This window comes from Dysidea avara, chromosome 6 (assembly GCF_963678975.1).
Source record: "Dysidea avara chromosome 6, odDysAvar1.4, whole genome shotgun sequence".
Lineage (NCBI taxonomy): Eukaryota > Metazoa > Porifera > Demospongiae > Dictyoceratida > Dysideidae > Dysidea > Dysidea avara.
This window is the reverse complement of record NC_089277.1, coordinates 15,241,064-15,268,619: the sequence shown is the minus strand read 5'-3', so window position 1 is coordinate 15,268,619 and position 27,556 is coordinate 15,241,064. Positions and strand designations below refer to the sequence as shown.

The 27,556-nt window shown below is 39.1% G+C and overlaps 1 protein-coding gene across 3 annotated transcripts; it reads right to left on the bottom strand.

The window, feature by feature from the left end:
- Positions 1 to 351: 351 nt before the first annotated feature.
- LOC136258739 (CAP-Gly domain-containing linker protein 1-like) lies at positions 352 to 27,556 on the bottom strand. Of its 3 annotated transcripts, none has more exons than XM_066052092.1 (10): positions 27,228 to 27,556; positions 19,894 to 20,358; positions 19,467 to 19,712; positions 18,723 to 18,821; positions 18,590 to 18,673; positions 16,986 to 17,049; positions 15,791 to 15,867; positions 13,716 to 13,793; positions 2,580 to 2,661; positions 352 to 554 (listed from the first exon to the last, which is right to left on the bottom strand). In XM_066052092.1, exons 1-10 carry the CDS (start codon positions 27,537 to 27,539, stop codon positions 448 to 450), a joined length of 1,614 nt encoding a protein of 537 aa, XP_065908164.1. In that variant the 5' UTR covers positions 27,540 to 27,556; the 3' UTR covers positions 352 to 447. The 3 variants fall into 3 exon arrangements, 2 of the variants coding, with proteins under 2 accessions (XP_065908164.1, XP_065908165.1); XM_066052093.1 differs by having other exon boundaries at positions 18,590 to 18,670; XR_010702955.1 differs by lacking the exons at positions 352 to 554; positions 2,580 to 2,661 and having other exon boundaries at positions 13,739 to 13,793; positions 16,961 to 17,049.

Below are 27,556 nucleotides of genomic sequence, written 5' to 3'. Positions count from 1 at the left end.
GTTACAAGTTGACAGCAGCTTGTTCTACTCAAGAATGCTACATTTCTCGTGCTACAAGCAGCAGTGAAGGTACAACAATGAGCTGTGGTCTAAATTAGTTAGACATTGAAACACAGGTTTCTACGGAGTTTAGAAACCCTCATGCCTGTATTAGCAGCCTTGCTTCGCTTGTGTGCCACATCATAGGGCCTTTTGGATTTCTAAATTCCATAGAACCCTGTGTTTCGATGTCTAACTATCATATAGACACTGAGATTGACATGGGTATCCAGTGATTAAGTATAGAAAGCAGAATTTAAATAACTATGAATTCAATAAATGATAGCAGAATTTGAAGCCTGCTGTGTAAATGTAATCTTCATTAGCAGTGACCTACATGGGATATCCTATACTAGTTAAAATACCAGATTAGTACAGGTTTGAAATATAAACAAATATATACAAATGTCAAACATTGTGTTGTTTCAGGTTTTCAAGTACTTTTTTAAAGGATGCAACCCATCTTTCCTTTTCACAATTAGTATTAGCTTGAAACTTGTATACTGCATGATGTCCTGCCAGAGATAAAAAGTAAACGTGTATGAGAACATACATACACAAGGAACAGTTCATACAGGAAACCACATCAAGAAGTTACGACATTTGGAATGTGGAGTCAGACATATTAATAATCACGGCACTTTTTAATTTATTTTTTTACAGCACAAGTGTTGAAGGTGTGTAGGACACCTGGTCCTACTGCCTATTAAACAATGTTACTTTTCCATGGTCCCATGTGTATCAGCATACACAAACTTAGAACACTGAGCTTTGACTCTTCTCTAATCAAGAGTTTAGCATGGGCTCAGGGTGTCCAGAATAGAAAGGTTTCACTGTGCTATCTCAGATAGACACTTATTCAGATGTCATGTGCATATTTGGAATCTGCACTGTGTATAGTAAATAGTTGTAGTTACACTGCTCCCTCGATTATCTGACCCCCTTGGGACCAAGACATGTTCAGATAATCAAAAGTTTGGATAATCAAAACCCATTCATTTAATAAATATGGATCGGTAAGAAATCATACGGCTTCATAAATTTCTGCAGTTAAAAAAATGGCCTTGCAATACATTTTTCCAGAACAAAGCACCTGGAATGCATTAGTACAGCTGTAATGATGCTGTACCCCAGATAAACATCGTGAAAAGTCGACTGTTTCTGTATCCAGTAATTTTTTTGAAAAAATTGAAATTCACAAGCATTTTATCTGCCTGCCTGCCTGCTGTAAGATCTGGTAGCGCTAGGTGTACGGCTTCAGAAATTTCAGGTTGCCAAGGTAATCATGGCACATTCACAAATCTGTTGTTATGATTACGTTTTGTTCACTGCACCATGTCATTCACTTTCATCATTCATTGGCCTTTTCCGAAAGATAATTGATAGTAATGGTGGTTGTATCTGCAGATGTGATTTTTGCACACTAAAACGTCAGCCATATATAGTAAAACGATAGTGTACAGGTGTAGTATTCGAAGAGTTGTTGTCTTAACGTTGTGTAGTCATTTTACTATGGTTAATTTTTTTGCGAGGTAACTCTAATCATTGCCTCTGATAGGAGCAAAGGAAAATGCCACAACAAAACATACTATGCTGAGATAGTGGATGGCAAGAAAAAATATCAGGAAGAGTCAGAGAATAACTGTGCAGACAGTGCAGAACGAAGCCGTGAAACATACATGAAGGACCCAGAGAAGAGTCAGCAGCATGGAGCCGTTATGAAGGACCCAGAGAGTCGTGTTGACAGTGCACTATTCTAGTGTTGAAATTCTTATGAAATGTTGTGATGGTGTAATATAGCTAGCAAGCTGGACATAAAAAGTGAACAAACTAGCAATTAAAAATTTAAAAGAAAGTAAGGATCAATATAATGCATATGCTATAAAAAGTAAGGAAACAAGCTCAAAATGTTACAGCTGAAATGAGAATGACCCACGCAACAAAAGGTAAGGAAACAGGTCCAACAAGCTACTTGACACATTTTAAGACACATTTTAATGTCTACTTTTGATATAGCTAATCCCATTTCAAGATGTTAGCCAAAAGAAGACATCTCATTTTAACAAGTAGCCATCTAATCTTGTTGGACTTGTTTCCTTACTTTTGTTGCATGGATCATTCTCACTTCAGCTGTAACATTTTTATAGCATGTGCATTATATTGATCCCTACTTCCTTTTAAATTTTTAATTTTTTAATAGCTGGTTTATATATAGAACTACTCTAATAGAACATACCCTTAGACAAAATACTCTAATAGAGCAGTCATTTCTACTGTCCAGATAACCAAATAAATGAAGTTGGGATAATTGAGGGAGCACTGTATGTGGGCATGTATATGCAAGTTTCAGAAGGGAATAAATGACATAATGAAATAAAACAATTTTTTTTATGTTTACTAGTAACAGTGTATTTTAATTAGTTCTGTAGTTTTAATTATTTTAAAGACTTGGGCTACAGGATAATCCTTTTGTGCCAGTTGGTCAAATAGCTATATAGTGGCATACATATTGGCTGGTACACAAAAATTATATGAATTACCTTGAACATAACCTCCTTTGCTCTTATCAAGTTTGCATGACTTCATATAGCCTCTTGTTTTATCAGCTATTTCAAACAAGTCCTGCATCAAAACCACATCATGTTACTAGCAGTAATATGAAAAAATACACTGTAATGTGATGATTGTAACTAAGTTGTAACTAAGCCCAAAGGCTGAGTGTTTACAAGTTAGATACAAAACTGATTGTATATATGGGAGTATGTACGTGAGCAGATTGCTGTTGTTAATGAACTGCTGTAGCAGTATCTATACAAGTGTAAAAGTTTTATATTTGAGTAAAGGTCATAATTATATAGAAATAAAAAGCAACGAAACAAGTAACACTGACCTGCATGCATGCAGCTACACTAGTGGACATTTAGTTCCCACATAGCTACAAAGTATAGGAATTGACTCAAGTAGGGATTAAACAGGGGCGAATTCAGGGAATGCACAAGGAACAAGTACACCAGGCTTGTCTTTCCTTGGAGTTGCTCACAATACTTGAACTTGTTTTAATGATATTGATCAGTCAAAACAACTTCAGTGGTGCTAAGACAGCACGATTGATCACGTGCGTGACATTGTAAATCGCTAAACTAATCCTATTAGTTCGTTCTACAACTAGAAATAGATTATATAAACAGATTAATACTGATATCCTGATCACTGAAAATTGCAGCAGTTTGAATACTAGAGAAAATCGCTCAGAGCCAGACAACCAGGAAGTACAATATAATACATACAGCACCACCTATGCTTGTGAGTAAGAAAAATACAGCACTCAGGGGGTGTCTTGAGGCAAATACAGTACTTGTCTTCACCTCATGCTGTTTCAGCCTCTTGACACACACCCTCATGCTGTATTTTCCATACACGGGTGTGGAGGTACTTTAACTATAACATATAGTATTGCAATTGTGTAGATATAATTATATATCCTATGGTATATATTTAGCTATGGCTTCCCAGTGTAGATATTGAATATAGCATGGCAGCTACATGGTGAAGTGTTGGCCTGACACTTTTACATAAATAACAGTAACCGTGTAATGTACTATAGCTACATACATGTGAACAGCACTTTTAATTTTTTTCAAATGGCTTATATCATGCCAATAAGTATGGAACAACACCCAATTCCTTGATTATAAGATATTTTCACTTGCTACAAATATATAGCTATGTATGTATATACTGTAAAATACTTCTGAGGGTAGATTTCGCTAAAATGCAAAGACAAAATAATTTATGAATCATTGGTTCCAAGTTCTGTTTATGTGGAAAAATATTCTTGAATGAAACATTAGTACCGTATTTATTTGATTTGTGCTGTACCCTCGCAGTGCAGTACTATTCGAAGGTCTTTTTTTATCCTTGTTTCTGAAAATAATTTAATTGTACCACACCCTTGAATAGTGTAGGAACAGTAAACTGTAACACTTGCTTTACATGCACACATACTTGTAACATTAAGTAATTCTATTAATGCGTGTACATCATTATGTGATCACGTGATAAAGAGGGAGTCGACCTCGTGTTTCCTACTTGGCACTGCGAGCAGTTCGAAACTGAGCAGTTGCGACTTACCGCTATTCAACAACTGAAAAGAACCACCAGACTATATCCCTGTGCGGGTCGAGGCATCTGTAAAGGTGATTTTAACCAATTTGTAGTCGTTTCTGTCACGTGCTCCCTTGTAGACTGATATACAGAACTATCTGGAGAAGATGCCATACGTGTTCCGGCAAACTGACTTGCCCAAGCTTGACATACAAGTAGACAGAGGGTCCAATTTTGAGGCATGGAAAAATCAATGGGCATCGTACTGTACCCTCTCAGGGCTGGAAGAGGAGTACGCAGCAACTAAGGTACAAGTATTAACTTTGTGTTTGTCATGAGAAACCCTCACCATTGTTAATAATCTTGGTCTCACTACGGAGCAAAAGCAAGACCCATCCACCATCATCACAGCAATAAAATGCCATATCGATGGTCATATCAATGAATCCGTTGAGCAACGTAACCTATGCAGTCGCACACAGCAACCTGGTGAGAGCTTTGATGACTTCTTGGTCTCCTTACGCAAGCTAGCAAAGACATGTGGCTTCTGCTCAGAGCAATGTATGCAAAAAAGCATACGGGACCAGATAATTGAAGGCTCTCTCGATGGTGATGTCACTGAGAGTCTACTGAAGCCACCAGACTTAACATTGGATACTGCCACAACCATGTGTAGGGCACAGGAGGCTGCTAAGAAACAGCAGAGCGAAATGAACAGTGCAAACCCTGGAGCTGTTTTGGCAATTAAACAGCGACAGTCACCAACTACTCAGCCCAGTCAGCAGCCAGTGATCTGCCCAGGGTGTGAGTTGAAGCCACACATTGGGGGTCGAGTACGCTGCCCAGTATATGAACAAATCTGTCATCACTGCAACAAGGTGGGACACTTTGCCAGGGTATGTCGGGCAAAGAAAGCCACACTACCCCAACCCCCACCGCCAGTGTCTGCAAAACCTGTACAGACAACATGGACTGAGGACCATCAGCAGCATCGGCTAGACACCATCACACAGATTGCCGCCAGTGAGCCAGCACCCACCATTGAACTGCTCTGCCAATGGCTCATGTGATACACTAGCCCTACCAGACTCAGGTGCTGACATTTCAGCAGCCGGACCATAACTTCTACAGTTGCTTAAGGAACACCCCCTCAACCTCTTACCGTCAGAGATCATCCCCCGTACAGCAGATGGCCATAGCATGCAGCCAATGGACAAAATACCTATAACATTTCACCTACAGGGAAGGCAGCACAAGGAAGACATGCACATTTATTTACAAGTATCAGGGGTCATCATGTCCTGGAAGGCAGCAAGATGTCTCAGCATATTACTCCCACAGTACCCCCAACCAACACCAATCTTTGCACCCCCCATGGCACCTACTAGTGACATCATGACTGTCAACACAACACCCAGTATAGCAGAAGTTGGCACAATGATCAATAAATAACCCACGGTGTTTGACGGCCAGATCAGAATCATGCAGGGCGAAGAGTTCCGTATCTGTCTAGCAGCAAATGCCAAACCCTTCTGTGTACACACACCTCGCACAATACTGTTTGCTTATCGCGACAAATTAAAAGCTGAGCTAGACCTCCTGGAGTCACAGAACGTAATTGTTCCAATCAGTGAAGCCACAACATGGTGTGCACCAATTGTGGTCACACCGAAGAAGCATTCGCAGAACATTCGCATGTGTGTGGACCTATCACATCTCAACCGCTTCGTCATCTGAGAAAGATACCAATCTCTCACCCCTGCCCAAGCCGTGGCTGACATTTCCACCAGTGACGCAAAGATATTCACTGTTCTCGACGCACTTAAGGGCTACCATCAATGCCCATTAGATGCAGACAGCCAAGCACTGACCACCATTCGGTAGATATAAATACCTACGAGCCCCCTATGGCATCTCCTCAATTTCTGAGCATTACAACCGGAGAATGACTGAAGCCTTCAGTGGGTTGTCAGGGTTCAGACGCATTGTTGATGATTTTGTAATCTATGACAACAATGTCACAGACCATGTTAAGCACGTGGAGCAATTCTTGCAGCGGTGTGTGGAGAACAACATTGCACTGAACATGGAGAAGTGCCAGTTCTTTAAAGCTCAAGTCACCTTTGCAGGCTTTCAGCTATCATCACACGGATACAAAATAGACCCATCTAGCAATTACCAAGTACCCTACACCTACAACCAGGTCTGACTTGCGCTCCTTCATGGGCCTAGTCAACCAACTGTCAACGAGCACCCACAGTCTGGCATCACTGTTGACGCCTCTCAGACCACTGCTCAGCACAAAAAATGAATTCTTATGGTCTAGTCATCATCAGGAAGCTTTCACAAACATCAAGACATCCCTGACTACCTCACCACTGCTGTCTTTCTTTGACATAATCAAACCGACAAGGTTAAGTACGGATGCCAGTAGACAAGGCCTCGGATTTGTTCTACAACAGAAGACTGGAGATGAATGGAACCTGGTTCAAGCAGGATCTCGATTCTTATCCGATGCAGAAACAGGATACGCAGTGATTGAGTTGGAAATGCTTGCTGTCTGTTGGGTGGTCACCAAATGTAGAGTATTCTTTGCAGGCCTACAGCATTTTCTTATAACAACAGATCATAACCCACTGATCCTGATCCTTAATACACATCGCCTGGATGAGGTAGAGAACCCTAGATTGCAATGCCTTAAGTCTCGCTTGATGGGATACCACTTTACCACACAATGGACTAAAGGTAGCAGTCACTGTGCTCCTGATGCGTTGTCCCGCAACCCTGTTAGCAATCCTCTTGTTGAAGACTCACTAGCAGAGTATGATAGCCAACACAACCCTGAATTATCAACAGCCGTGATTAGAGTTCTGTCAGGTTCAGAGCCTCTCACCATCACATGCTTACAAGAACTAGAAGACAATGCAGCCAATGATCCAGAATATCAACAGCTGAGGGAGATAATTCTCAAAGGATTCCCAGATCACCGACAACAGCTTCCAGAATCCTGCAAACAATTCTGGAATGTACAAGAACATCTTAGCATAGATGGTGGCTTTATTGTCCACGGGTGCCGTTTGTTAATCCCCACCACTATGAGACAGCAAGTACTATCTGACCTGCATGAATCACACCAGGGGGTAGTTCGTACTAAACAGCATGCATGGTTAACTGTCTACTGGCCAGGAATCGATAATGATATTGATAACATTATTTGTGACCCAGTCTGGGAAAACTGGGCTTATCGCCTATTTAAAAGTATCGAGAAATGCCGGTTTTAAGTATTTAGTGTGTTGTAGCTCGCCAATGGTTGAAGCTATGTGTACCAAATTTTCACACGTTTTACACCAATTGCTTACCTTCCAGAGTATCCACTGTGCAAGTAGCCAACCCTGGAAGGCGGGCAAGATGGTGTTCAAAAATTGAAAAGGAAGGCCAAGGGATGAATTAGGCCAAGTCTTGGGCCAATGAGGTCTCAAAACTGGATAAAATGTAAGGAAATTCACAGCAGAGGTACTTATTCAACACCACAGAGCTGTACAGCCACATACAGTCATCCCCAGGCTGACCAGAGCTCCATTAAGGCCCCACACCACATGTATGGATCGCCACTGGGCTTGGCAAAAGCAGCCAGCAAAACCAGACCACTCAAGTCTAGCTGATTTTGATTGTGGAATTAGATAGTTTATTCATGTATCTAGTCACATGGATTGGCCAGAGATTATTCCAATGGGTCATAACTCTACTACACACCACTTTATCACGGCATTAAGGCAAACATTTTGTTGCACATCAGTATCTGACATCCTATGGGGTTCACAATTTACAGCCCACGCATTCAGAAACTTTGCAATGCACTGGGGTTTCACACACAACACCTCATAGCCACGATACCCACAGTGTAACAGCAAAATAGAAGCCACGGTAAAATCAATGAAGAAGATTCTGGCAGCCTCATGGGATCATCGTCACCTCAATGAAGACCAATTGTGTTGTGCCCTTCTCCAATACCGTAATACACCTTCACGTAAAGATGGAACCTATCCAGCCCAGAAATTGTTTGGACATCCTATACAGGACAGTATACCAGCACACCGCCGATCGTTTGCACCAGAGTGGCAGAAGAGCACTCAAGAAGCTGAACAACAAGCCACTGAGACGCTAGCCCAATCTAAGGAATTTTACAACACCCATGCTCATTCGCTCCCTGACATTCCCGTTGGTTCTAAGGTAGCTTTACAAAACCAACAAACAAAGCTGTGTGACATATACGGAATAGTTGTCAGTATTGGACCTAATCGCAGGTACTTTGTCAAGACGCAAAGTGGAAGAATCCTTGCCCGTAATCGCCGCTTCCTCAGACGCCGTACACCAGCTTCACTTCAACCACCCTCCCTGTCACATGATAGAAGAACAAATGCTCCACATGCCTCCCCACCAACATCTCCAAGACCACTGTCACAGCCTCCAGCTGAGATACGACACTCTGTGTGACCCCACAGACCATCTGCAAGACTTATTGAAGACCCCAGCTGGCCCAATTGATATCAGCATTGGTGCTCCCCTGTGCCACCAATGCTTGGGGGGAGGTGTAGGAACAGTAAACTGTAACACTTGCTTTACATGCACACATTACAGGTTTTTGCAATTGAATTCGTCGCCTTTGCAATTGAATTCGTCCCGTTTGCAATTGAATTCGTCGGTATTGCAATTGAATTCGTCGGTATTGCAATTGAATTCGTCCCGTTTGCAATTGAATTCGTCGGTTTTGCAATTGAATTCGTCGCTTTTGCAGTTGAATTAGTCGGTTTTGCAATAGAATTAGTCGCGTTTGCATTACAATTCGTCATAAACAAAACGGCTCCAAGAAACCAACCCTTTCATTAAGAGATGAACTATTTATGCCTTGGAGAGTTACACTTGAGACACTAGAAGGTAATTGAAGCTGGTAGTACGCGAAGTTGATAGCTGTCTGACAAGTTAATTAGCTTGCTCGCGAGTGACCACACCCATCGCGAATGGCGTAGTAGAGTTTGGAATGTGGTTGGAGAGGCTGTAGAGGAAGAATTATTGCCTTATAAAGAGTTGTTTACTACTGTTGTACTTGAACAAGTTCTTGTAGCAGCTGCTACATCATGTTTTCATGTTTGCTCCAGCTGCCATTCTTGTTATGGACGAATTTAACTGCAAAAGCGACGAATTCAATTGCAAAAGCGACGAATTCAATTGCAAACGGGACGAATTCAATTGTAAAACCGACGAATTCAATTGCAAACGGGACGAATTCAATTGCAAACGGGACGAATTCAATTGCAAACGGGACGAATTCAATTGCAAAAGCGACGAACTCAATTGCAAACGGGACGAATTCAATTGCAAAGTCGCCGAATTCAATTGCAAAAACCTGTAAGTAATTCTATTAATGTGTGTACATCATTATGTGATCACGTGATAAAGAGAGAGTCGACCTCGTGTTTCCTACAAATAGTATCACACAATACTTTTGTAATTACTCTTTACTAGTGCTAGCATACCTTTGGTATTAATCTCCATCTCAAAGGTATTGTCCTGGCAAAGCTTAAAAGGCTGTCACATATTTGAAATTCCGGATATTAGTTAGTAAACTAACCACGTAGCACGAGGCGTGACATGGTTGTGCTACAAGAACTTGAGTGAAAAGTAAGTAGCAACGTGTTGTTATTGTTTTATAAAATATAAAACTATAAAAACGTAAAATAGCTAATAGTAGTGGCAGGGTTAAAATATTAGTAGTGCACCCTCGAATAATACTACAGTGCGGCACTATTCGAGGTGGGGTCTATTCTACGGAACGGAACGGAATGATGGACTAAACTACGGAACGGAATGCTTTCTCAAATTGAAGCTTGCAGCTTACCATTGCTGTACAAGTTATCGGTGGCACTTCCAGCAGGTAACCAAATGCACCTCAAGAAAGATAAAACGAATTTAAGGATTGATTGTGGGTTATTGTTGGTTGTCATTAGTAACGAAGTACTAATTGTGGGAATAGCTGACTCAATGTGTTCATCTTCGGATGTATCGAGTAGGGAACTTAATGCATGACTTGTTTTTACTAGTATGTGAGTTGTTTTTGCTTACTTTGACTTTAGAATGCACAGTCTGGGGCCCAGCCTTTCTAATCGGCATAAATCAGTATGTAGCTACACTACAAAGGAAGCAAGTATGGTGACAAGTCAGTCTAAGCAGAATCTAAAGGAATTTTGTGCAGTGTGTGATGAGCAAATATTCAGATACCTCAAGGAGGCTATATTGTGTGAACATCAATGATTCATTAACAGTGCAGTGGACAGAGTAGTGGACTAATGCCAGATATCTCAGCCTGAGTAGTGACAGGATGAGGTCTATTTTACAGAATGGAATGCTTTCTGAATCAAAACTTGCAGCTTGGCTAGCCGCCATCATTGCTGAAATTGCATTTTATCAGTGGAGCCTCCAGGAAAATGTAATAGGATAATAATAAAGTATTAATAGCTGTCTCATGCAGTGATTGCTCTACTACCTGATATATCAAGCAGGTCTCTTCATTTATTGCATGACCAAGGCAAGTTTTGTTACTACAATACAGTAGCTGATTGGATGTCAGTCAGTTGTTTCTGCTTATCTGACAAGATAAATAGTTTAGAAGACCACTCAATTTCTTCAGTTTCAGAACACAATATCCACAGAGAAATTAACTAGAAAGTTACTGGTGACAGGAAAAGGCTAGGCGATCATGACTTTATTCAGTCTAATAAACAGAATATGTGACCGGATTTGCGAAAAGGTACCTTTTTCACACACAAAATTTGACCCATTTTTTGAACTTTAAAGCTTCATAACTTTTTGATCATGACATATAATTGCTTGAAATTTTCAATGGAATGTCGCTACAGTATCTAGCTACATTTTGATACTTAAAGCAAGTTAATCAGTATAAGGAGGCAAGTGTTACATCATTTTGTTTGCTGGTATGTCAAATGTGTGGAAAAGGTACCTTTTAGCAAATCCGGTCACATATATGGTTGATTGAGTGAGGTACAGGGGCATAGCCAGGGGGGGTTCAAAGGGTTCGGACGAACCCCCTTTTCAGAGTTAAGTTTTTTAAATCGTGATACTGGTTAACTAGAACTGAATTAACTTACACAAATCCACTGAAATGGGTAGCTACAGGTCTTCAGGCAGAGGAATTCAAGTACCTCTACTCGCTATTGCGAATGAATTTATAAGAATACACATGTTTACACGTGTACACGTGTTTACATGTGCACACCTACGAAATTCTATACTTAGGGCAGAACCCCCCTTTTGGAAATCCTGCCTACGCCCCTGAGGTATCACTTTCAGAATGTTCAGACGACCAACAATGAGATGCATGGATTCATCGAATTTTTGTTGTGGTTGGAGACATTAAATATCCAAAAGCAAATTGACTGTAAAATATATTAATTCACTTTCTTTATATTTTCTCAATTTTGAGCCTGTATACAAATAATTAAATTTTTCTTAGTCAATAGAAATCCTAGAATAAGATGGGAGAGAAAATTATCTTTGTTTACCTATACTGTACAACTTCAAAGGAAAATGAAGAAGACACACAGACAAATCAATAAAATTAGTGCAGTGGACCCTCGCAAATCCGACCCTCTCTAATCCGGATCCTCGGATAATCCGAACGGGTCATGTAGCTAGCTAGCAAAAAAAAAAAGAAAAGCAAAAACGTGTGACCTTGTCAATTGAGCAAAAGTTTACTATATTGAAAAAGATTACTAGAGGAGCAAGTTTAAGCTACATTGCTAAAGAATATGGCATTCATGGCAAATCAACTGTAAGTGACATTAAAAAGAATGAAGATAGGCTAAAGTGAAGAAGTGACTAGACTAAGTGCACTACCCCATCACTTTCAGTAATGCTAAGCAACTTACTCTTGAAACTTACTTTCATTCAACTTAACTCCAAAAACGTATACACTGTACTGTAAAACTTGATGTATGTGAAGACCTCTTATATACTTATTTAGTCAATAAAAACTTAAAACACAGTGTTAATTGATGATTCACAAATCCGAACGTTTCAGTAATCTGAACAGCCTTTGGTCCCAGGGGAGGTCGGATTTGTGAGGGTCCACTGTACAACTACAATAAGGTGAATTACAGATTTAAATACTTAATATGAATTTGAGCCTTTAGATAATTATTGTTCCAAAGCAAAATTGTAGATGGAAAAAACAAAGACTGGTGAGATCTTGGTTAATTAACAACAGTGGTTGGAGATTAAAAGGGTGATAACTTCTTGAATGTGTTGCAAAGTGGAGGTACAAATCAAAATGGGACATCAATTTCATTATGAAAAATTTGTATACATAAATAATCTAGCACTACTGTATTCATTTGTCCTCCACTTAAATATGCTACAACAGTGTTGGTACATTGGCAGTCTACCTTGAAATCTCAACTCTAGAGCACAAATAATGTGATCCCACCGTAATTTCATGGACCAGCTGGATTGGAAATCACTTGAAAATAGACAAACAAATTTAACCTGTTTTGTTTGAAGTGAAGCATGTGAAATGTTACACTTAAGAAATTCTAGGATTCTTAGGTGGTATGTAATTAATGTGAGTGTTCCATTTCAGGTCTGACTACATACATTGAAATTACACACACATCTTGGTCCAAATCACATTTTCCTGGTGGCTATGGGCAAGGTTTCACATACATAGAAGGCTTATAATTGAGATTTGGTTGATCTTGGAGTTTTGGCATTTAGCAAGGCTAGCAGTCAAACACATCCTTGAATTTGTGTAACAGAAAAAATCAGCTCACTATTGAACACGGCATTAGTCCACTGCACCGGCTGTTAATAACTCCATGCATACACTTCAGTGATGTTTGCAGAATATAGCCTCCTTGCGGTCTGCCAAAATATTTGCTCCTCACACACTGCACAAAATTCTTCAAGTTTTAACTTAATTCAGCTGGCTCTTTCCTGTTACCAGTGTCTTCCTGCTTGCTTTATTTGTACACTGACTTATGACTTGAAAAGCTGGCCCAGATTGTTTTCTAAAGTCAAAATAAACAAAACAGCTCACATAAAGTGCCCTTCTTGATATATCTGTAGATGAACCATGGATGAACATCACTGATACAGTTCATCCCACAATTAATACTTCGTTACTAATGACAACCAACAAGAACACACAATCAATCCTTTAATTCTTTTTATCTTGTGTTTAATCGCCCACTGGGGGTGCCACTGATAACTTGTAAGGGCAGTTTCAGCAATGGTAAGTTGCACGCTTCAATTTGAGAAAGTGTTCCATTCCGTGGTTTAGTCCATCATTCCGTTCCGTTCTGTTCCGTTCCGTAGAATAGACCCCACCACTATTCGAAGGGTATATTTATCCTTATTTTTGGGCAAAAAAATAATAGTACCCCTGGGGCACAAATCGAGTGAATACAGTATGCCTAATTAACTTGCTATGAATAAATAGTATAGAGATTATGAAATATGCTTTATACACTCGTGAGGTTGCTGTGCATGTGTGGACTTACATCTCTGGCATATTCACTGACTTCCATTTCTGGTGTGATTGGTAGAATTCCTACTGGCCTTTTTTTCATTGCAGGATCCTGTGATATTTTACAACAGATTACCGATTAAGTTGAGTAGCTCAACATAATATGGTAAGGACAGAAAGTATTCTATTCTACTCTAAAACAAGTAGTATCACTATAGTAGAGATCATGAAAGTTTGGGCTTTTCCCTGCCCAAACATTTCTCCCCAAAACCAGTTTCACTTTTCCTTCCTGATAGTACTACAGTACTAGTTAACTATAGTCATGTCTCCAGAGCAGCCTCAAATCCTTCCAAGTTTCTAAACTTTTTCTGACTAGCTGACTAACTGATCCAAGCAGGCATATCTATCAATCATGGTTTATGCTATGGGTTTGATTCTTCACTTTATGATGGTGTTTAGGCCTGAGATGTACTTTGTTGTCTTCTGCAGTATGTATTGCAAACTTACCTTTGTCCCATTTCTTTCTCCACTACCTAGTTTCCTGTGGCCAGACCACTACTCAAATTTTGGAGAAGGTGTTCTAATCAATAAGAGCTGTGTGGAGAAACAATGGTATGACTATGCAAGACTACTTCATGAGATTATAAGCACTGAAGGTGCAAAGCCAGTGACTGTGAATCACCTGATGTCAGGAGCCAGTGAGCCAGGAGTTTATTAGCAGCAGCTTAGGAGCAGAGCTTAGTAGCAGGAGGTTATAACTACTAGCAGGAGAGACACATGGGTAGCATGTGATGGCTTCCTACTGTTCAATAAATGGTGACTCCATAGTGACTACAATATGCACCTCTCGTAATGTTCTTTGTAGCAGTGTGTACTTGGCGGAACATATGTTTTCATTAGCTTTATTTCTTTTTTATAATCTAGTTTAAAATTTCAAAATTTCCTTACATTTTTCGTAGCACAATTAATATAGTGATTGGTGAACTATACCACATATATAAAGGAATGAATGGTGCCAAACACGTCATAAAATGTCACATCTGAATGTGTACCCTGATTATTGATTACTGAGTGAAGTAACCATTATGCTGTACATCTGCAACTAAGCTAGCATACATTTAATTCCTACTTCAGCCATGGCTACACTACTAGCAAGCTATTAGGCCTGCTCAGATTTTTGTCCAAAATGCTTTCCCAAATTTTCACCTATTATGTTCTTCAGCTAGTGTTCCCGTTATGCTTGCACTATGTTCCTAGGTTAACAACATTTCTTTTAATAACCTTGGACATTTTAAATCAGCAAATGATCTATTAGAGTATTTCACTACAAAGTGACTGTTCTTTTAGAGAGTGTCGACTTAAGGAGCTATGTACAATGCATTTATTGCAATTTGCATCTCCACTGACTGTGTTAAGGAGTATTGACCTATTTTCAAGTAGATAGTTTGAATACCCACCTATAGTATGCATGCGTTGAGCTGAATGCTCAAAAACATTCAATAACTCATGGATGCAATTACACACGATCTTGAAATTTGGCTCATTTGTAGTACTGCTTGACCCACTAAAAATATTTCAAAGTCTTTTTGTTCAAATGTCTGACATAATATTTACGGCCAATCAAAATTTTCACAATACATTTCCTATGTGGAAGCCATATAAGTACAGTGTCCATTACAGCCCTTTCCCGAACTTGTAATGGAGCCAAACCATACGTGTCTGTTGTTGACACCTTTGGTTGGCTGAAATGTTAACTCCGTTGAGAAAAAAATCCACTTTAATTTTTGGCTGTTTTTCAGAATTCAGCTCAACTTGTACATACTATAATATGTTAGCATAGCACTCTAGCCTATTATGTTGGCATATTTGACACAGGCCTACAAGACTGAAGTAGGAGCTAAATGTGCACTACCACAGCTACAGGTGTAGGTGAAATCACTTGTTTCATAACTTTTTCTCTATGATCCCTACTCAAGTTACCTAGTACCTATTTATTATGTCATTGTCAGTTTAGGCAAAGCCTGTAGAGTTCCTATACATTTAAACTGTTAATGGTCATTAAGTCAGTTCAAAGTCAAATTACAATTCATAACATACACACGTACTTACATCTTTTCCTTCAAAGTAAAAAAAGAAATGAGATGATAACACACACCATCTTTTCCTCCAGTACTTTTTCTGACCACCTACATACGTACATAAAGATATCTTTTAATTAACATAGCACAAAATGATCTCAAATTTTTGAGCTATATAAAAATATAGGATTCTAGCTAGCAAGATGAATTGCATATTCAGATATTATCATACAAGCATTGTTTTATCTGTTGGATGTAACTGTTAGCAGGCTACTATATAAGTTATCAAGTCTGACAAGTCAGGTTTCTTGTCAAGTTGGGTCAGAACACTCTAATAGAACAGTCACCGCATATCAAAAACATGCTGAATAAAAGTAATCCAGAGTTTGAATCATGGACCTGCATACCTAACTCCAAAACCTTTCACCACCAAACTGCTGCTGTCATGTGCACTCAATTAGAAAATAAGTAACAGACGGTCAAATAAAATCAATACCCACCCCCTTTGATTTCATTCTTTTTGTATTTTAAATACCCCAAAGTCAGCCATAAACTGACTTGTTGGACTTGAATTTCCTTGGGGGGGGCAAAAATGTTGCACCTTTGCCAAAATTTTAAGTCTGTGATATAGCTCCAGAATTTGACCAAAGTATAGCACTATATTATGTCATCATAAGTGAGAAGGCTAGATACTAAGCACTGCATGTGAGAGGGCTTATGTCTGTGAGAATACAGGGAGTCAGGATCTTGTCACTGCAACTCTGTGGAATGCTGACGAAGCCTCCAGCAACATGCATGTGCCAAAAGAGCCACACCATCTGGAACCTTCTCTTCTAATATTTACTGCTTGCATTAAAAGTGAATATCTCAATAAAAAAAGCTATAAAATTAATGTAGAAAAATCCCAGACCCATGTATGATCCTCCCTACAACATGTTAAAATCCATGATGTAGAGACTATAGCCGTACTGACGATAAACTGTTAAACTGGTAGGGCATGCAGTCTAGGCATGTGCCACAGAATCACAACAACTGGGATTTAGAATTTTGCACACAATCTAAAATTGTCTATATAAATAATAGCTATAATATTTATTTTATTTTCTATCCCGATGATGGTAGTAGATTTGGTTGATGTGGAGTGCTAATAAAATCATTTGTGGTGATCCAATTACACACATATAAACATGCGTACCATCACCTTCATGCAAAATAATGTGGTGCACCTTCTTTGAGTAGCCATCCTTGGTAAAGTGGCTCACTAGCATTTTCCGGAGATGAATCAGGTACCTATATAAGAGATAATTCTACGTATATTAACAGAATTAATACATTAATATTCTGGTTAAATGCAAGTTTGCAAATACTGCTTTTTCTGATGAGTTTGTGACCTTGCTGTAATTTTAGCAGTTCTGAAATGTGTTTGAATTGCTGAATAGCACTGAGCTGAGCCAGGATTTTTAAAAGGGATTTCAAAGTCTGTGGGCATAGCCCCTAGCTCCTGAGTTACCCTAATCATTACTATGTATAGTGCTCCCTCGATTATCCGACCCCCTTGGAACTAAGACGTGTATCAATAATTCATTTCTAAACAAAGCCCGGTTCAAATACTCTAATAGAACATACATCTTAGACAAAATACTCTAATAGAGCAATCATTTCTACTGTTTGGATAACCAAGTGTTCGGATAATTGAGGTTCGGATAATCAAGGGAGTACTGTAGGTTGTCTTATTTCATGTACACTAATATGATAGTTATATTTGTATAACCTCTCTAAGCGAGACTACACATACAAACATGCAATGACAAAAATGTATAAACAATCACTGATTCTGCCTAACATTAATATAAGGATACATCTTGTTCACCCAATTGGTATAAACATTGGATGCCTATCTATCCCCATTGCCAAGAAACTGCAGACTAGTAATAAGCCCAGTTACACATGACATACATTTACAATGTTACATCTGGTCTGGAACTATTCTCTCCTCAATGGAAATAAAAAAAAACCTGAAACTTGATCAGCAACAACAATAGAGTTTTCATACCACTTAACTAAATCTATTAATACATGGATGTTAATGTGAATGCTCCATTAGAGTGTGCTTTGATTGTTTTATTAAAGTATTTGGTTTTCTTTGCTTCTAAGAGGGTCTAAAAAAATCAAAATCCTCCTTTGATCCTTCCCTAAAGAATAACACAAGCTGTATGTTACTGTAAATTTAGTGCAGTACTGCGCATTCCTACTCACTACTTTTGTGCTGTTTGGCAGCACTGTGATATGTGTTCAGTTCCTGCTGTGAACATATATATCCTGAAACAGGTTTCCCGATAGCTTTGAAAGCCCCTCTTGTATGTGCTTGTCTAGGTGTTAATACAAAAGCATTTGGAGAGAGTTGGCCATTTAATATAAAACTAGTGATCTGAACACTTTAGTGACTCAGTGATATTGCTACATACGTTGAACCTGAGAATAAAAAAATGAGAGGCTGATAGAGGTACCTCACCCCCCTTATCTGGTTACGGCTACTACTGATTTCAATTTCATAAGCCATAATTATGATAAAGTTGAGATCTGCAATAATGTGTTTTGTGCTGCTTCTCTCATGAGTCTCATTAAAGTATACATTACCTCATGACATAGCCATGATCAAAGGGTTTTATCTTTTACCTTTCCAGCTTATCTAGGCCAAAATGGCAACACTTCATAAATGAGGATGTGCTTAAAAACATATGAAGTGAGGTAATGATAACACAAATTTTGAATTCTACCATCTTATTCTTCACATATATGGGCTGATATACTGACTTTAACAATGACTAACCTTGTTAGGCGTGAATACTTCTGTTGCTTCATGCTCAAGTGATGCACTACTGTTTTTGCTTGTCTTTTTAACTGCACTGCTCTTCTATATTTATATTGAATAACACAAATTGGTAACAAAATTTAGTAGACACCTTAGGAGTGAAGTAAGAAGCAAAAGTTCCTATTCGTGATCGACTGGAGGTTGAGCTTTTTCTCTCAAAAGACTCTTCAAAAGGATCTTGCAAAAGTTGCTATAACAGAATACAATATTGTATGTACACCTGTACATGTGTATGGTAAATTAAACTTGACATATCATCTGCACCTGTCTATGCACTCTTGAGTCAAAGTTTGAGATTAGGAAAGTTTTTTATACAAATGGTCAATTGTCTGGGTCGCAATGGTCCAGTTATGACCCGATTTTGAAATTTGACTAATTTGGTCAACAGAGGTCAGCCCATCTTGAAATTCAAGTGTCAACATTTAAGAGAGTCAGTTTCATGCATGTATGTGACACAAGGTGTAATGTTTAGCTACTAAGACTGTAGCATTCAACTATTTATTATATTGCTAGCTATGGGTTGCTTGTACGTGGCTAGAGGATAAACAATAAATCAATCGATTTTCACTGAAGTAATGAGGTACTGAATATGGTACAGCTAGTTGAGAAACTATGCATAGAGTCTACATGGATATTTTACATAATATTGGAGCCTATGTAGGTGTAAGTTATACAATCATGCTTCTAAAGTTTCTATCAGAAACATCAGTAAGCATACCATAGCAATATTTTCATTTGATATTGCCACTATGATTGAAATGGCTGCTAAGTGACAATGTGTAAGATAGATATACCCGTGCATAGGTACATAGGCAACTTGCACGTTAACACTCACTTCTGCTTCTGTCGATTCTAGGCTGGAGTATGAGAGATTCTGACGAACACTTCCATGTCTTGCAAAGGATGCAGCATCCAGTTCATCCTTCAAGTGAAACAACTCATTCTCCAGTTCCTCTTTTGTCTTGACTAGCATTGCTTTTGCACTCCTTAGCTTGTGAAACTTCTTGTGATATGTTGTCATGCTTCTCTGATAACTTTTCAGCTTGTTTTCAATTGAGCTATTCTGTGCTCCTGGTGGATGCTAGAAAAGAGAAATGATCAGTATAGCTTTTTGCAATAGTAAATGTCTAATAGAAGAGTCACACAAGTTGATGCAATTTAAAAATATAAAAGTACAAATTTACATAAGTAATGGAAGATAGTATCAAGTTTAGTACTTCACACCACACACTGTTGTTCATAGCACACTGAACTATAACAACCTTTATCAACTGTGTAACATCAGAACAACTTCTTTTTCGTGATGGACATGGAGAGTTTGAATAGTAGGAGGCGTCAAGACTTGTAACTTGGGCTCCTCCATTCTGCAAATTTTCAAATACAGGATTTGATTCTTCTATTGGGATACTAGTCTCAGTTAGTGTATTAAAGTACTCATCCTCACAACTACTATCACTGATAGAACCTCGCAAATCAAACTGCTCAGTTAAACACTGAATTTGAGCATCTTTAGCTGACAGCTGATCTTCCAATTTCTTAATGTGGCTATCATGGTTCACCTGTGACTGCTTCAACTCATCAAGCTCCTTTTTTAATGACTCATTCTCTTGATTTTTCCTTTTGACTTGTTCATTTATTTCTTCAAGCCTTGATTCCAATTGATCTATTGTTATTATCTGATCAAAGTACATGCTATTAATTGTACCAACTGCTTTTATAAAATCTTCCTATACAAACAATAGCACACATATGTAAAAATTTATTCCACATATACAGCAACCAAATTTTTTCTATGACCTTGTAATAGAAATTGGCTTGGGTTTCTCCATACATTGGAATGAATGTAAAGTGTTTTTTTATATCCCAGTATGTCCTTGAAAGCCAATAATTAAGCTTGTCACTACCATTTAAGACAATTCCTATGCTCAGCCACTTAAATAGGATTTTATGAGTGGCTTAATCAATTTTCACAGACATTAATAGCTTTTTGTCACTGCCGCCCCGTTCACTGTATGCCTACGTTGTATACATGGACAATTCTTGATAGTTAAACATTGTACCATGGTAAACAGTTACAGCTGTCTAAAATTTGCTTTGTCATGAATTATTCTGCTGGGTCACATAATCTAATGCGAAATTGGCATTGTGACATGCACAGAGTTAGAAGTAGAAGAAACTGATGAAATACTAGGCAGCAACAATAGCAGTTTGCATGTGGTAAAAGATAAATAAGAAGCGTGGTATAGATAGATGTATGTCAGATGATGCTTAGCTAATGGTTATTCTGTTGAGTATGTGACAAAACTAACACAAGTCTAACAAGTATCAAGAAAGTATGCAGAAATTATTCACATCATTACCAAAACTAACACGAGTTGAAACAAGCACCTAGATACGGAGTATAATCATAGACCTGTAAGCACCTAAGATTATATGTAATTAATGGCACATTTATATTATGGTCATGTGGGCTGCAACTTGCATGCATGCTCTACTAGTCATGCATCTAAGCTAAATTCTTCCTAGTCACCTTGGTATGCATGCTTAAGTATCCACATTATAGTGTAGTTATGTTTAGATTTCCATTATTCTGTTACTCTCAGAACTATTGTTTTCAGTAGAGAAGCACATTTGTACTGAGCTGATTTAGGTGTTGGTACAATGCTTAATGCCAATGTTTGATTTTGCCTCATCATACCAGAATGTGTTCAGGAGGGAGTTTTCAACCAAAGTACTGATCTAAAGCCATAGAACTACATGGGCTTATTTTTATGTACTGAGAGCAGTTTTGGATAATGTGCATGTGTGTATGTGTGTGTGTGTGTGTGTGTGTGTGTGTGTGTGTGTGTGTGTGTGTGTGTGTGTGTGTGTGTGTGTGTGTGTGTGTGTGTGTGTGTGTGTGTAGATTATTAATTTACAATTTTGACTAGACCACATTATTGAACTTTATATATAATTCAGAATTTGTTATAGTTGATGAACTTGATACACTGTGGTGGGCTATCTTCTGAACATAAGGCAGTGAAATAAAATTTTAAAAGACGCACAGGAAAGAAAAACACACAGAAAGGAGGACTTCACTACCTTCTGGTGGGGTGCTGGAATGTTGAAGTGTCATATGTTTTATTGTGGGATTTGAAATGTGGACAGACCTGAATGTTTACTCACCCAAATTAAATGAAATTTTCTACTGGCTCTTGACTTATTTCACTGAACATATATGTGACTGGATCTGCGAAAACCGTTCTTATCGCCCAAGACAGGAAGTTTGATTTTTTCACACACAAACACAAAGCTTAATGAATGTACTATCAAATTTCACTGTCACAGTTGACCAGAGTAAAGTGGTCTGCTTTTTTAAAGCACAGTGGTGAGCCGTACGAGTGGTCTGGGGTCTTGATGGAGCCCTGGCCAACCAGGAGATGACTGTGTGTAGCTATACAGTTACGTGGTGTTGGACAATGACCTGTGCTGTAAATTTCCTTTCATTTTAGCCAGTTCTGAGCCCTGAATGGCCCATAACTTGGCCTAATTCATCACGTTCCTTTTCAATTTTTGAACACCATCTCGCCCGCCTTCCAGGGCCCCCGCCTCCCACCCATCTTGCAGCTCGCCCGCCTTCCAGGGCCCCCGCCTCCCACCCATCTTGCAGCTCGCCTGATACAGTCAACCTCGGTTTTAAAACTATCTAAAATGGCGGGAAACTTAGCTGTTGACTACTTCAGTGGATGACCAGGAAGGTAAGAAATTGTTGTCACAAAGTAAAACGTGTGAAAATTTGGTATGTGTAGCCGGGTGTGTAGCTACCAACGTTGAAACCGGGTCACTACTGCTGACCCGGATGACCCACTGACCCGGATGTGACCCGGATTAATTAAAGCCGAGGCGTGCGATAAGAGCTATGTTTCGGCTAGTCTCGAGCGAGCGAGACTACGTTTTGAGCGTTCGATTCGTGTTGAGTAAATATTGCAACTTCAGCCTAGCTGTAGGTTGAAGACCAAAAAAAAAAAAGGTCATCACCTACTGACAATAGCTACCCTCACCATAGATACCCTCAGTTTCGTGCTGCATATTGCACTTACTAATAAATGGGCGTAGCTGAGCGTATGTTGGTAACGCGATAAGTGGGCGTGGCTCACGAAAGAGCTACGCGATAGCGTTTATAAGTTCCACGTCGTCAAACGAACAATTTCGTTTCTCACGTGATCCAATCCGGGTCAGATCCGGATAATTTGTAAACCGGGTCGGACTCGGAGAAAATGTGACCTGGTTGACCCGGATGACCCGACCCGGTTTCAACGCTGGTATAGCTACCACCATTGGCCAGCTACCACCATTGGCCAGCTACCACCATTGACCAGCTACCACCATTGGCCAGCTACAACACTATGAATATTTAAAATCGATGTTTCTCGATACTTTTAAATGGGCAATAAGACCGGTTTTCCCAGAGACAGTCACATATGTAGTAGCTGGTTTTTTGAGGGGGTAATATTTTTGCAATTTTTGTGGATAAGCTGCTGTCCACGAAAATTTTTGCAGCTTGATCAAAATGAAGTTATAAGTTACTGAAGGAGCAAAAGTTTCCCCTCAAAATTTTGGATGGTGACAATCCAAGAGAATTTTTACCCTTCAAAATGGCCTGCTGTATGGTAGCTGTATAGTTACAGTCTCTTGACAGCAATGATCTGAGTTGTGGCATTACTAGCTTGGGAGTTTGTTGACTATTGGCTACAAGAGTAATCATCTGTTTTATATACACCACCTGATATTATCACATGATTTTCAGACTTTCCAATTCATGTTGCGTTGCTCTCCCCCAATAGTGATGAAAGCTATCCCAGTATATCCCTCTATTTTTTGATAATTTGAAAGATTTTAATATGAAAGTGTTATATAGCCCTGTATATAGTTGTTAGTTTGATAATATGCTCTGAAGCATTGAAATCTCTGTAGGTTGGTCACAAATCATCAATCATCTCATGATCTCATAGAAAATATCACCAATAGTTAATAGCTACCAAGTAATCTAACAAAGCATTGTGTTGCATGGGTTGGCTGACAAAACAGGTTAGTGAGGGTTTTGTGATGTAGATGGCATAGTATACAATTTTGCATTAATTTTGCATTAAATGAGCATCAACTATGCTTGGTCTGATTTTGACATGAGATCAACTACCTATATTATCGCTAAGATCAGTGCCAGGTGTTTACTGTTAAGGTGCATATTTGGCATTGTACCAAATGGACTTCCTCTTTCACTAATTACATGGAATGCATGGGAGAGGCAATAAATCTGCTCAAGTGGTTTCTAGTCAAAGCAGATAAAAATTGTATTGTCCTCACACAGTAATGAATATATACTAGATCTCTCTCTATACACTGCATGCAAGTGTTGACAGCTCATTTACTGTCCCTAGGCAGGAGCTGCATGTGTTCATACATAATGTAGAACCATTGTCACTTCTCAAAATGACCATATTAAGTTATTAAATTTGATTTATAGGAGCGGTATGTGCATGCGTGCATGTATGCATGCGTGTGCATGGGTGCTTACAGTGTAGTGTAGTGTGTGTGTATGTGTTTTGTCAGTGTTGTGACATGCGTGAATAAACCTATGATCTTCAAATCCATCCCCATGCAACTCCATTGTTGGCCAGTTCATGCTCATTACATTAGATATATCAATGCAATTGGACTGTCACACAGAGGAGGTTTAGGTTTGAAGATTCTGACGTTGTGATAACAATATAGCTTCCGAAGTATAGATGCTAAACTCTAAGGTCTCAAGCCGGTCTCCACATAATAATACATACTCTGCAAGTGCAATTGTTGAAACAACAACTAATAATTAAGAGATGCAACAGTACATGCAAAGAAAAGCACAAAATGAAATACTTATAGCTAACAATGGCTACCAAACTATATGCTAGCTGCATATAGCTACGTAGCTAGATTGTTACAAAACTAGGAATCGAGGACAGGGAAATCATTGTGTTCAGACTGGCTGCTGGGCCCAGTGTAGTATAATATACAGTCATTCAATGATAGCTACCGAAACAAATTCTTCCAAACCAGTTTGTTAGAAGCACCAGACCACTTCTGGGTGTGGTGCATGGGGCAGTGTTTATTCTAGGGCTGTTAGGGGGGGAACTTTCCCCCCCTAAAATCTCAGACTCACCCCCTAAAATTGTGAGTGACTACTACACTATACTTAGGTTAAGCTAGCTTTTAAAATGACACACAAAACTTATCAAAAATGCTCTCAGATTCAATCTCAGCATAGCTAATATGTAAAATTTTCCCAGGTTAAAATTGTGAATGCAACCTTAAAGTGCTCTCAGATTCAGTATCAGATCAATTAAGTTTTAAACTCTTCCTAGTATACAGCTAACAAAAATTCATGCATGTAGTGACGGCTATTCAATATCTGAGAGCCCAAGTTTACCCAATATAATTATATAGAAAAAGTAGCATGCTTAACCCTCAAAATTGTCCTTAAATTCAATCTCAGAAAGCGTAATTTGTAAATAATTCTACTTTCAAAATGGCATGCACAACCAGCACAAATACCCCCAGATTTAGTCTGATTTTAAAAAACTTTCTTGTTTTGCTATAACCATGAAAATGCCCTAATATTTAATTTCAGTTTTGAATTATTTCTTGGAAGACACACCCATGCAGATTTTGTAATTTGCTAGTGCTTTGTGGTATCATATGATGGTCAATACTGAAAATGATCTCACACAAATTGTAAAGTTTCAACACTTGATATGCAGTGCATTATTAATAGAATATATGTACAGTATACATGAGGAGCACATGGTTGTCCTAGCATTATGTGATCACTACTACACTCATGCATCAAGCCCTACCAACCATAGAATCTGGCTTTGCCCAACTGTTTATATAGCTATGTAGTTGTGAACTTGGAACAGACTTTCACCTGGTCACCCCCCAAATTCCTGATCCCCCCCAAAGGAGAAATCCTAGAATAAACACTGGCATGGGGTCAGCAATAGAACAAAGAGCTCGCCAAAAACGAACTAGCTAAAATGCCAAAAGACTATATAGTGGGATGAAGGCAGGGCCGGAGGAGGGAAAATTGAGTTGGTCAGGCCATTAACTATAATGTTGAAATTGCTACTACATGTCAATGAGAGAGGAGCTGTTGCACAGTGTGCAAAGTGCGAAGCACGAGCATTCTATGGGGGTCTGGGGGCATGCCCCCACAGGAAATTTTTGAAACTTAGACACTCAGATATACAATTTTAGTGATATTTCACTGCTAGCTAGCTATATAAATATGCTCAACCCTATCTGTTGTTCTTCAGACTTTCTATACTATGTATAATTGTAGACCTGACATACAGGGGACACAGCATGAAACTTGCTGTATGGTTCATTTAGTTATAGTTAGAAATTAGAAGTTCAAGGGGGGTCTGGGGGTGCAACCCCCAGGAGCTGCAGAATTTTTGCAATTTAAAGGCTTGAAAATGCCTTAAAATTTAAAATTGATGCTAAATTTTAAAGTAAAACTAACTAGCAACTTGCAACTTTCCCGCCAAATTTCACAGGGAACCCATGCAGCATGGCCCCCTTTTGCTGGGATATAATTACTATACAGTGAATTCACACAGCTACAATAAAAAGCTACACAGCTACAAAAATACAGTATACTACTATACTGGTTTGTATGAAGTGAACGGATCATCACGTAAATATACTGGTGGACAGTCACGAGACCAATCAGTATTCGAAAATGGTGCGATGTGGGTGAGACTGTGAGTTTGCTCAGTATCTCGACAGGACGAGTGGGTAGTTGAAGAGGAGTGATTTCTATTCAACATCTCATCCAGATGGCCACCATGTAATGTATGGGTGTACAGCTTCTTGCCGCGGAATGAGTCATCTGGTTTGTCACTGCCAGCTCTTCGCCCAGTAAAAGAAGCCAAGAGAGACAAGTCAAGGAATGCTAATGATTATTTTATGAAAATTGAATTGTGAGATAAGTGTGCTGGTTTAGAATCAAAGAAGGCACCTGCCTTACACGTGATAAATGCCAACTGTCAGCACACGTGATACTGTACGTAGAACCCACAATCATTTCTGTACAGAGCGTTACGAATGCTATGCTGTACTGTAAGGTAATTGGAAGTACTGTACTATACGCGTAGTTCTGTGCTTTAGTTAGGCTGAGAAACTAGGTAACTACTTGTGTCATGTATTTTCAATAACATCTGTAAAATGTACGTAGCTACATGTAGATGTGATCGTCCAAAGGTTGCATGAGAGTAATCTAGTTCGAGCTGGTCAGCTAGTTGGTTCAACTCCAGATTATTGGTTCGGCTCAGGCCTGACCAACCGGGCCGTCTCCTCCGGCCTTGGAAGGTACATGCAGTAGCTAATTATAGCATAGATAATATATACCTCCGGACACGGTGTCCGGAGGTATATATTATCTATGATTATAGCTAACACCATATACGCAGCAGACAACGTGGGGCTGTGAGGGGTCAGTATCCCTCTGTTCTTAATATAGACTATATACTACTACGTAAATGACTCGAAATTATATGCACTAATTCAGTCTCACCTTTACTCGTAGCTCAGGTTGTTTCTGCAACTCAACAAGAATATCTTGGTGGCCGGCATGATCTAGTGAAGACTGGAGACATTTGATCAGTGCGTGTAAACAGCTTCCTCCTTTTTGTGGCAAGTACTTAAGTAGTTGATCTACTTGGTCTTCGGAGTTGCCTTTCTCAGAAATAACTTGCCACTCGTGGTCTGTCAGTAAATTGCGCGATCGAAGATGAGGAGAGATCGACTGAAAGTTAAGGCATCTTCTGAACAAGACGTGTAATCGTCTCAACACATCATTCGTAGACTGCACACCGTTACAATCCATTGTCTATTCGGCGTATA